This window comes from Rattus norvegicus, chromosome 15 (genome assembly GCF_036323735.1).
Source record: "Rattus norvegicus strain BN/NHsdMcwi chromosome 15, GRCr8, whole genome shotgun sequence".
Classification (NCBI taxonomy): Eukaryota; Metazoa; Chordata; class Mammalia; order Rodentia; family Muridae; genus Rattus; species Rattus norvegicus.
Window position 1 is genome coordinate 14,133,589 of NC_086033.1, and position 13,006 is coordinate 14,146,594.

Genomic DNA, 13,006 nt, shown 5'->3' on the forward strand with positions numbered 1-13,006 from the left:
AACCACACAAATACCCAACAGAGAAACAGAACTTGAGATCAATTTTCATTATGAATATCGACACAAAAATATTCAATAAAATTCTCGCAAACCAAATTCAAGAACACATCAAAACAATCAACCATTTTGAACAGGTAGGATTGATCCCAAGGATGCTAGGATGGTTCAATATATAGAAATCTATCAATGTAATCCACTATGTAAACAAACTCAATGAAAAAAACACATGATCATCTCTCATTAGATGCTGAGAAAGCATTTGACAAAATTCAACACTCTTTCATATTAAAAGTCTTAGAAAAATAAGGAATTCAAAGTCCATACCTAACCATAGTAAAAGCAATATATAGCAAACCAGTAGCCAACATCAAACTAAATGGAGGCAATCCCACTAGACAAGGCTGACCACTCTCTCCCTACTTATTCAAGATAGTACTTGAAGTCCTAGCCAGAGCAATCAGGCAAAGAAAGGAGATCGAAGAGATATAAATTGGAAAGGAAGATGTCAAAATATCACTATTTGCAGATGATATGATAGTGTACTTAAGTGACTCCAAAAGTTCCACCAGAGAACTCCTAAGCCTCATAAACAACTTTACCAAAGTGTCTGCATATAAAATTAACTCAGGTAAATCAGTAGCCTTCCTCTACTCAAAGGATAAAAAGGCTGAGAAAGAAATTAGGGAAATGACACCCTTCACAATAGTCACAAATAACATAAAATACCTCGGTGTGACTCTAACCAAGCAAGTGAAATATCTGTATGACAAGAACTTCAAGTTGCTGAATAAAGAAACTGAAGATCTCAGAAGATGGGAAGACCTGCCATGCTCATGAATGGTCAGGATTCATATAGTAAATAATGATCATTTTGCCAAAAGCAATCTACAGATTCAATGCAATCCCCATCAAACTTCTAACTCAATTCTTCATACAGTTAGAAAGAGCAACTTGCAAATACATTTGGAATAACAAAAAATCCAAGATAGTGAAAACTATCCTCAACATTAAAAGGACTTCTGGGCGAATCACTATCCCTGACCACAAGCTGTATGACAGAGCAATAGTGGTAAAACTGTATGGTATTGGTACAAAGACAGGTAGGTAGATCAATGGAATAGAATTGAAGACCCAGAAATGAACCCACACACCTATGGTCACTTGATCTTTTCCAGTGGAAAAAAGACAGCATTTTCAACAAATGGAGTTGCTTCAACTGGAGGTCAACATGTAGTAGAATGCAAATCAACCCATTCTTATTGCTCTGTACAAATCTTAATTTCATGTAGATCAAGGACCTCCACATCAAAACAGATACACTCAAACCAATAAAAGGAAATGTTGGGAAGAGTCCTGAACACATGGGCACTGGGGAAAATGTCCTGAACAAAACACCAATGGCTGATGCTCTGAGATCAAGAATCAACAAATGGGATCTCATAAAACTGCCAAGATTCTGTAAGGCAAAGGACACTGTCATTAGCATAAAACTGAAGCCAATAGATTGGGAAATAATCTTTATCAATCCTACATCTGATAGAGGGCTAATAACCAAAATATAAAGAACTCAAGAAGTTAGACTCTGGCTGTGTCTTTCAGGAGAGACCTATATCTGGTTCATGTCAGCATGCACTTCTTAGCTTCATCCATCTTATCTAGTTTTGGTGGATATATATATATATATATATATATATATATATATATATATATATATATATATATATATATATGTCACATGTGGGGCAGGCTCTGAATGGCCTTTCCTTCAGTCTCTGCTCTAAACTTTGCCTCCCTATTCCCTTGTATCAGAGGTGAATGATAGCAGCAAACTACTGAACTGAGAGGAATTAGAGAAAGGACTGAAAGAGCTGAAGGGGCTTGCAACCCCATAAGAACAATAATGCCAACCAACCAGAGCTTCCAGGGACTAAACCACTATCCAAAGACTATACATGCACTGACTCTGGGCTCCAACTGCATATGTAGCAGTGAATAGCCTTGCTGGGGTACTAGGAGAAAGGGAAGCCCTTGGTTCTGCCAAGGTTAAACCCCAGTGTAAGGGATTGTTGGGGGAATGGGAAGGGGATGGATGGGGAGGGAAGCACCCTTATAGAAGGGGAGGGGGAGGGGTTAGGGGGCTGATAGACAGGAAACTGGGAAAGGGTATAACATGTGAAATGTAAATAAGAAATAGCCAATTTTTAAAAAATGGAAAAAAATAAACAAAAAAAGAAGTTAGACTCCAGAGAGTCAAATAACCCTATTAAAAATGGAGTCCAGAACTAAACAAAGAATTCCCAGCTGAGAAATATCGAATGGCTGAGATGTATCTATAGAAATGTTCAACATCCTTAGTCATGAGGGAAATGCAAACCAAAACAACCCTGAGATTCTACCTCACACCAGTCAGAATGGCTAAGATCAAAAGTCAGGTGACAGCAGATACTGGTGTGGAGATGGAGAAAGAGGAACACTCATCCATTGTTGCTGGGATTGCATGCTGGGAACATCACTCTGGAAATCAGTGTGGAGTTTCCCCAGAAAATTGGACATTGTACTACCAGAGGTTTACCACTCCTAGGCAGAAACCCAAAAGATGTTCCAACATATAACAAGGTCACATGCTCCACTCTGTTCATAGTAGTCTTATTTATAATATCCAGAACCTGGAAGGAACACAGATGCCATTCAGCAGAAGACTAGATACCCAAAATGTGGTACATCTACACCATGGAATATTACTCAGCTATCAAAAATGGTGACTTTACGAAATTCATAGGCAAATGGATGGAACTCAAAAATGTCATCCTAAGTGAGGTAACCCAATCACAAAAAAAACACTCATGGTATGCACTAATTGATAAGATTAGACCAAAAGCTCGAGTTACCCAAGATACTAACCACAGAACACATGAAACTCAAGAAGGATAAACAAAGTGCGGATGCTTCAATCCTTCTTAAAAGGGGGAATGAAAATACTATAGGAGGGGATATGTAGTTTGAAGCAGAGACTGAAGAAATGGCCATTCAGCACCTGCCCTTCCTGGAGATCCATCCCATATACATATAGCCACCAAACCCAGACAATAGTGCTGATGCCAAGAAGTGTCTTCTGACAGGAGGCTAATATAGCCGTCTCCTGAGAGGTTCAGCTAGAGTATGACAAATACTGTGTCAAATGCTCACAGCAAACCAGTGAACTGAAAATGGGGGTCACAGTTGGAGGAGTTAGAGAATGGATTGAAGAAGCTGAAGGGGCTTGTAACCCCATAACAACAACAATAGCTACCAACCAGAGCCTCCAGGGACCAAACCACCACCCAAAGACTACCCATGGACAGACCCATGGCTCCAGGTTCATATGTAACAGAGGATGGCCTTGTAGGGCATCAATGGAAGGAGAAGCCCTTGGTCCTGCAAAGGCTGGACTCCCCTAGTGTAGGGTAATGTTAGGATCAGGATGGGAGGAAGGAAGGAGGGTTGTTGGAGAGGGGGAACACCCTTAAAGAAGAAGGTGGAGTGGGAGGGGATAGGGAGCTTATGAACAGGAAACTGGGAAAGGAAATCTCATTTGAAATGAATATATAAAATATCCAATAAAAATAAATAATAAAAAAGAAAACATGGGGAAAAGATGACCCTGGAAAAAAATTAACTTTAAGGTGCAATGTTAAAACGAGATGTTATAAACTCAAAATTTCTGAAACTTTATTAAAATAGAGTGAAAATATGAAAAATCATAACAAAGTGACTATTGTAGGCACAGCATTTCATGAACACGAGGTGGAAAATATTGCATCCCTTTCTATTGTTACTTCCCCAATTGACTCAATAGTAGGAAGAAAAAAAATAATTTATCTCCACTTCCTCTTCATATGAATCAGGAGAAAGATCTCCTTTGACATCGGTTCTGGCAGAACTGGTAACCCTGTGGAAAGGCCCAGATGTCACCGCTCTCCTGTTTAGGCACACTTACTCAAATGTTCCAAAGAGTGATGGGGAAGCAGAAAGCAAGGGTAGACTCATTTAAGGGGAAGAGATCCTGGTCAGCCAGTGCTAATGTAGTCTTTTCATTAATGGATTGTTCCAACCTTGAATCCTCATTTTCAAAATTCAGCTCAGGCTGAATCTTCCTCTCCTGCCTTTAGTGATGCTAAATAGCTTCCCCAATAGCATGTTAATGTGACAGCTTTTTCCATTCTGCTAGTCTGGGAGGGTTTCAGAAGAAAAACAAAGGTCCTATAATAAGCCACCCTAGGAACACTGGAGCAGTAAAAACAAGGTAATTAATGTGCGAAGGTAAAATTTGTTTATCTTCTAATGCTTGCATGTATGAAGAGAGAAAGTAGAAGAAGCTCTCATTCTGGGAAAACAATTGTCTCAGGGTTGTTGTTGCTTCAGTTATCTTTTCTGCTCTCTAGCTAATTCCCAGTTACCTTGATTTAATGATAAATGAGAGAATAGTACACTAGAAGAAACCTTACTGATTGTCAGGTTTTGGTTAAACATTCTGCAGGAATGCCTCTCTCAACACTTGCGGCAATACTGTGAAATAGATACCACTGTCTGTCTGTTCAATAGAAAAGTCGCACAGGGTCTCTTTTCATCATGATGAGGATAAAAAATGGTGTTCATGGTGGTTGGCACATGACCAAGACCCTGTGCAACTGTGAGTCAAAAGACATCTCCTTTTTAAGAATCACCTACAGTGATTCTTTCCTGCCATGCCTGGCATGCCAGCAAGTTCCAATAACCAGAGGAAACTCCTGAAGGGTGGGCTTGCACTCACTTCAAAGTACAGCCAGACATGAGAAAGGGGCAGGTTAAAAAGTGGCAATCCACAATTTCTATTCCAACAATCGAGGAGAAAACAAACACAAAGCATCACAAACAAGGCCTTGTATTTGTTCAGGAAACATCTCACACATCTTTAAATACCATTGAGGAAAATATTTTTAATGGCTGTCTAGCATTTTACCTTATGGATGTTCGACATTTATAAACTGCTCTGTGTCTAATTTGTTTATTCTCCCAACCCCCACACATAGCTCCTGAAATGCATAACTCCTTCATGCTGCATTCATGTGTTAGCCCAAAGTGTGCACATTCTTCTAGTGGGTGCTCTTGACATATACTAAGTATTAAAGTGAACAGTGTTGCATTATACATCAGTGTATTAAGGACATGCTAAGAATATGAAAGCCAGAACCCCACTCATTGACTCCAATGTCAAGCATGTTCCACTCCACAGTAACAAATGACAGGGGATGAGAAAACAGTTAAGCATCACTTGTTTTCTTTGACCGCAGGCCAAAATGGAGGTCATGGGGAAGGTGTTTTAGTTCTACAGTAAAATGATGTATTATTGAAAAGAAATCCTCTCAGCTAGCAATAGAAGCAAACGTGGGCACATGTGGTGGTGTAGGGAAAGTACACTTTTGTTGGTACATTCACTAGGAGCAGCATTTGAGTCTTTTGAAAATTGCCTAGAATTTTCTAATTGACTTTATGTTATTAACTGAAGTCCATGTCTGACAACCAGCTAAGTAGGTCCTTCTGATCTGACATCCGTAAAATACCTTTTTTTGGTCCAGTTACTTGGGGCTTGAGTTTACATCTTCCTTGTGTTTATAAATACACAAAGCAGTTAGAAGCTACTAAAGGCTGTCATCTTAATTCAAGATAAAAATCACTGACAGTGGCTTATTGAGTTTTACATAAACATAATAACCTGTATAAAATCTTGCTTATTCTCGAGAATGTTCTCCACCGGAGAAGGGCATGGCATTTCACAGTATTCAAATATGGTGCTGAAATTGCAAGCTAAATGCTTCTTCGCGATGAATGTTACTAGGACAACAGAGCAAGGTGCGCTGTGGGAGCAGATGAGAAGTAACTGCAGACATGGTAAACAGAGAGGCAGAACTTACTTTCCTTCTTCATCAAAAACAGCGGGGTTTCCATAGCTCCTGGGAGACCTGAGGTCCTCAGGTGTTATTTAAGATGGTGCACTATATTTTAGTAGTTATAGTTTCTGCCATTTGTCTGGAAGGGAGAGAGTGGGGGTGGGGAGGTATCTCAGGCTCCTTCCTTCTCTGCTTCAATGGTTTAATTGGTTGGCATATAAACTCCTAGAGAAGGTAATGTTTGATAGAAACTTCTGGGTTTAAAAAACAAAGGTTGAACATTTTTGTTTCAGATCCTTAGTAAAAGCATTACAAATGAAGGGACTGCTATCCATAAAAGGGGAGAGGACCCCACCACTTTACTTAGTTTCTTCAGATGCCCTTCATGCTAACTGCGTGACTCCGCTGTTTGGGGAAGGCAATGGAGAAGCCCATCTGGAAACTGTTTGCTTGACAAGACTTTCTATATCTCACAGGCACATGTGAAATGAATCCCTTCCTTGTCATCCCACCTGAGCTCAGTTGCTGGCTTTTCACTTTGATGGTTCTCTTAATTATATCTCTCTACCTTGAGGGTAAGACTAGGAAACCATGTGCCTAATGTGGTGTTTACTAGGCAGTTGTCAGACCAAAGGTTTGACCTTCAGGTTACCCATTCCTACTAGATCTTAGTCACGGACCATTGGTGAAGCAATGCAGACATTGTTAGCCCAGGAATAATGCTGAACATCCCAGTCCCACTGCCCGGCCACTGACAGTTCTTAGCTAGAACTCCAAGTCCTAGCTTATGAACATTGATCAATGAACAGGTATTAGTTTGGTCTTTCTCTTCATCTTTCTCTTCTGGAAACTTTTCCAGAAGAGTTGGCATCTTCACACTCTTTACACCACACTACAAATATTAATTGTGAACCCTCAAGGAGAAATGCTTAACAGTTCTGAGCTTTATCCTCTCTTCTAAGTTAGGAGATTTTCGAGCCTGCATAGGTTGAGGGCATTTGAAAATGGCTGTCAGTTCTACTCTTAAGTCTTCAGAATGTTGGTAAAAGCATCACTTCTTATTCTTCACTAAGTGTGAATACAAGCACTTTTGTCTTAGACTAGGAAATGTTTATGGGGCAAATATATTTTTAAAATGTGTAGATCCCACAATTTGTGAATTCTCTATTACTCAGTAAGGAGAAGAAGAATTTCAATGGGAAATGCATTTGGGAAACAATGAACCTTTTGGTGATTCAAAGTGTACACAGGAAAGATGTAGCACTATAAAGGATGCCTTGAGTCTGTCTCATCATACTCCCAGATTCCTTCTCCTATCTTCTTTCTTTTTCCTCCCTGCTTCCTCTTCCTCCCTTTCCTTCCTTCATTTTCCTTCCCTTTAGTGACAGTGTTATAGGAATTCGTGAAATGTCTCTGGAAAATACTGTGCTTAGTTGCTTACACAAAGCTGAAAGGTTGATTTAGCCTTTCTTTGTAATTATAGTGTCAGGCCCATAGAAGCTAGTGTTAAAGTGAAATGAGCAAGAAAGTACGCTACTAACACACTAAAACACTGTTGAAAGTTGACTCCACCTCTGTGGTGGCTATTCCTGGTTGTCACCTTGACTACATCTGGAATGAACTATAATCCAGAAATGGAGGGCACACATTTTTGATCCAGATCTTGAGGCATAATGACCATGAAAAGCTTAAACCCCAGCCAGGTAGTACAAACCTTTAATCCCAGAAAACTGGGGGAAGTAGATCTCTGAGCTTAAGGCCACCCTGGGACAGAGTAAGTTCCAAATTCAGGCGTGCTGATACACACCTTTAATCTGGGCCATACCTATTCTGGAGGCCTACATAAGGACAGTGGAAGAAGGAAGATCCACTCTTCTTTGCCTGCTTGCATTTACTTGCTAGCACATCTGTTGGAGCCTACTTCTTCAGGATTCTAGCCAGCTGAAACACCGAGCCTTGTGGGACTGAGCAACTACTAGAGTCTGGGACTTCCCATTCACAGCTGCCCATTGTTGGGTTAATTGGACTGCAGACTGTAAGTCATTACAATAAATTCCCTTAATATATAGAGACATTCCCTAAGTTCTGTGACTCTAGAGAACCCTGACTAAATATACCCTCAGAGTTAATTGATATCAATTACTTGGGAGTTTTACAGGAACAAACAATTTTAAAATTGAATGAAGTTAGTCTATATTAGGTATCTGGATGAGAGCCACAAGCTGTGAGGCTAGGAACAAGCTCTGAAGGGCATCTGGCCATCGTTTTATAGTCATGGAACAGGCACTGAGGTGACAAAGATTTTGAAAGGTTGGTTCTATTAATTTAAATGGAACAATAGAGATAGGAATTTATTTCAAGCAAGGTGGACTCAAACTCTTGGTAGCAGAGAGAGTATAAGGAAAAAATAAACTTGTCCTTCAGTGTTCCAGGATATAACTGATAACAGTCATGGGACTTCTCTCCAGTTGTCACTGTGATGAGTAAATGCAGTTGGGCGGGTACTCAACTAAGCAGTATTTATCTGCACACAGATACATTATTAGATATCAATATCATTAACACATTATCAGCCAGAATTGCACAGTCAATATAAAGTTACAGGTAACCCACTGTGATGGTTTGCATATGCTTGGCCCAGGGAATGGCACTATTAGAAGGTGTGGCCTCGATGGAGGAAGTGTGTCACTTTGGGGGTGGCCTTGGAGACCCTCCTCCTAGCTGCCTGAGGATGCTCAGTCTGTTCCTGACTTCCTTTGGGTGAAGATGTAGCCATGCCTGCTTGGATGCTGCCATGCTCCTGCCTTGATGATAATGGACTGAACCTCTGAACCTGTAAGCCAGCCCCAATTAAATGTTGTCATTTATAAAACTCACGTTAGTCATGACCCTAACTAAGACACTCACACATCTGGATAGAATGGGAGACATTTTAAGATAATAGAAAATAACTGTATAAGTGAGATCTCTGGGTTGATAGCTCCACACTGGGCCATCACATGAGGCTTTAGTTTTGGGGGACAGTCAATACTGCATTGAAGGTATAGTTAGTAGATTTTCTCCAGTGTGGAACTACTCTAGGAATGACAATTTATGGCTTCAAGCAGAATTTCTTCCTACCCAGCCAACATTTTTCTACCAGAAATTACAGAAGGAAGAAAGCCTCATGCCTTGAGGCTGAGGACCGATCTTTACCTGAATGGATATGCAAAGGCTATGTCTATGCTGAGGTTACTTTCTGTCTTGTTGACGCAGTCCACGCTCAGCCGCAGGCCTCCGGAATAGCCGCCACATGTTGCAAATGCAAAGATTGCAAAAAGCTGTGGAGAACAAAAGAAGAAAAGAAGAAGCAGCGATTAGGATGATGTTAGTCTAAGAGAAAGTCAGTTCAGAGCTCACTGTTTAGTGGATGGAGGTTGTAGCCCTATGCACAGTAGCATCAGCACTATGTCCTATTGAGCTGGAAGAGGATGAACACAGCAGACTTGGAGGGGCTCCAAAGAGCAGACAAGTGAGTTGGAGAAATGCTGCTTGGTCAGGGGAAAAATAATGACAGTGTGACGTTTAGCGCCATGCCTTACAGAAGTGATGGCAGAATTCCATAGACAAAAAACTGGAAGTTACCCATGGATGCCTACAGAGAGATGTTCCCCTTACCCCTTTTCATATTTACTTGCATGTTTTTGGGTTTTTCTTTGTTTTTGTTTTTTAATAAATGTGGTTTTTCTTGGTTCTTTTTTTTTTTTTTTTTTCAGAGCTGGGGACCGAACCCAGGGCCTTGCGCTTCCTAGGTAAGCGCTCTACCACTGAGCTAAATCCCCAGCCCCGTGGTTTTTCTTTTGGAATGGTTTAGGTATCTTTCTGTAGAATCATGGCCTCAGAAATCTAGAACTAGGAGACTGAAGATCAAGATAAGGAAGAGTCTTCATTCACAGAATATAAGCTCGGGTTTTTTTGCCTCAAATCCCCACAGATGGTTATATCTCTGTGTTGGCTGCTGTTTCTAAATTAAGTATTGGAAGATCCGATGTTATGAGTTAATGTCATACCCTTTCCTGATGGAAAAATGGATCTGTGTGAAAGACACCCAAAAGTTGAAGCATGAATGCATAGCAGTCTTCTAGACAGAGAAATGTCACCAAGGTATGCTGGGGTGGGGTTGGGGTTTCCTAACAGGAGAAGAAGTAAGGCAGTGTTAGACGTAGTTATTTTACAGTCCACCTAAATTTAAAGGAATTCTTGCTCATGTCCAAAGACAGCCACGCCAACGCACTTCAAACTAACCCATACTGAAAGCTTCCAATTTATTTTAGTAATAAGAACACCAGTACACTTTGCACAGAGAGGGGAGCTATTTGTGGATTAAGTGCAGGGCTTGTAATACATTATAATGGGTACATTACCTAATATCATTATGCCTTAGTTTCCGCATAAATGAGACAGTATTGATACTAATCTCTTGACATATTTTACTCTTTGTGATAGGAACCAGACAATTACAGAGGGGAAAACTGCTGGCACTAGTGTGGTGTCTGTCCCAAAATTTCAAAATGTAGATGAGTGTTATCTACCAGAAGCATCATTAGTAGAAAACACCTTAACAACTGTCTTCTTCCACCCCCCTCTCCCCCAGTGTAGGGGAATGTCAGGGTGGGGAGGCAGGAGGGGGTGTGGTTGGGGAGAGGGAACACCCTTATAAAAGAAGGGGAGGGGGACGGGATTAGGGGGTTTATGGATGGGAAACTGGGAAAGGAAATAACATTTGAAATGGAAATAAAAAATATCCAATAAAAAGAAAGAATTGTCTTCCTCCATTGCATATTTAACATTTATAGGAAAAGACTGGTTAATGACAATAATACAGTGTAAAACCCTCACAAGGTAAGCAGTGCTTTGGGGACCATTTTCTCATATAGGTGTCAGTTTTCTTGGTTTTCAAAATCAGATTTTAAACTGCGAAACAATACATTAGGCATACTGGAAGCAAATGGATTCATACTTGTTAGACCTGTGACCCGTGGAGCCAACAGAATGGGTTCTCCGGCCACAGTGTGAATATTCAGTAAATGCTAATGAATGTTATTATTGCAAATAGTGGATATGGTTATAAATTGTTCCAGACCATAAAGCAGGAAATTTACACTTAATCCCTCACTCGATTCACACACATCGCAGCTCTAGTGAACTAACAGTTAAACAGTGAAAAGAAAATCTGTTTTTATGTTTTGTTTTTCTCAGGGATGGATGGGCATTTAGCAGCCACTCCAGCCCACTCCCTAATCCCACATGATGCTCGGCGCTCAGGCTTCAGAGAAACGTCACTGCTCCCTTCCCATCAGCTCTGAGTGTTGACAGGAACGAGAAAGAGGCAGTGCTAATTGTTCAATGCTTGCATCTAGACTTCATCTCCTGATCAGACTATCCTACCTCCTTGTAGCATGTGAAGATGGGCGATCTGGTGAGAACTCTTTCAAAGATTGGAGTTGTGGGGTTGAAAGCATTCTGGAGACAGACCTTTCATTCCTTACAGTTTCTCATCTATGAAACACTTAACCTGTGTGCTACTCTTCCCTCATGTGTATGTGTATGAAGATTAGCATAATCATGTCAAAAAGTTGCATTTAAAAATTCCTCGAGGACCTTATAGTGTAGCTGAATGGCATAAGAACAACTCTTGTTAGTTTCTGTATTGAATAACTTTAAGAAAGTACTTAGAATAAGGTCTCTGTGCTAATTTTATAGTAAGTGCTTGATATACAGTTAAGACTTTTTTAGTAGGATACTATTGTTAGCATTACATAATGAGCTAAGATAAAGTGATGGTTATTTACTAACTTGTACATGGATGGGAAGGAGGAGTTAGACTATGGAGACCACGCACATCATGACTTTTTCCTCTAGTCTTTATCAAGATTTGCAGACACGAGACATCATACTCCGGTTACATATACCTATAGCTTTTTGGTTAAGTTTCTTACTCCCTGCTGTGATGAAACAGAAATCTCAGTATATGACTGATATCAAACTCATATGTGTTGGGCAAGGATTAAACAGAACACTGGGACCATCAGATCCTGCTGTGTGAATAACTTATTACAGGGATGGGTAATTCCATACTTAGAAAAGTGAAATCAAGTCCATCAAAATATACCATCTAAGGAATAGGAAACATCAAAAGAGTGAAAAGAGAAGACTAAAGGCTCCTTAGTCTTGGAGGAGGTAGAATTCTCTGATATTGGAGAGCAAGGTGTGGTGGCTTTTTTCCAGGGCTCTAAGTCCTTTACCTTGGTTGACACAACAAAGCACATCTGACTTTGAGCCTCTTTCCTAGCCAGGAGTCCCTGGGCAAACCCTCCTGATTTTCTGAACATCAGTTCTTGGGAAGACAAGACTAACCCACTGGTTCATTCAATAGGCATGTAATGGGATATTTACTATATATACCATTATTGAAGTACGGAGAGTCAGGTATGTCAGAAAAAGATCACGTCTCTGCCCAGCTATACAAATAATTGCACTCTGTGTCACATGCTTGGAGAAGAGAGTGGGAGAGAAAGTTATGCCTGAGGATTCTGCATTAAACCAACATCTGGAAAACAAATGAGAGGAGGGGAGAAAAAAATTGGGATAGAGAAGGTTTTCAATAAAAGAGACAGATGCAAGGAGGGAAGATGTGAGAAGTTCATGAAGGCCATCGAATCAATGGTGAAAAGGGGGGGGGATAATAGTTTGCATCTCACAGAATTGTTAAGAATACTAAGCCCCCAACAAATGTTGAAACCCACTCATTTTCCTGCCTTCTTCTCATTGCTACACCATGCTATTCATCTCACACTGCTCAGGACACTGAGACTAGAGAGGAAAATCTGCTCACCTCACCTCACCGACAGGGGAGTGGAAGTGAGAATCAGGATGTCCAGACTCCTTGAGACAGCATTTCAGCAGCATTACAATTTTGCGGGAAGCAATGTGTTTGCCATGAGAGTAAAGAGTCAAACTGTTCAGAAACCCATCCTGAGAGCAACTTGGCATTCTCCAACTTTCTCCTCATTCTCTCACAGACAGCTATCTCACTAACAAAAGAAAACAGGTCTTATATT

The 13,006-nt window shown here is 40.5% G+C and overlaps 1 protein-coding gene across 3 annotated transcripts in view; it reads right to left on the bottom strand.

Moving 5' to 3' along the window:
• The window catches only part of Synpr (synaptoporin), a 326,948-nt gene that overhangs the window by 129,728 nt on the left and 184,214 nt on the right, over positions 1–13,006 (bottom strand). For all 3 annotated transcript variants that reach the window (XM_039093644.2, XM_063274618.1, NM_023974.1), the window contains 1 exon segment: positions 9,102–9,226. In XM_039093644.2, the coding sequence (XP_038949572.1) occupies positions 9,102–9,226 (125 nt within the window).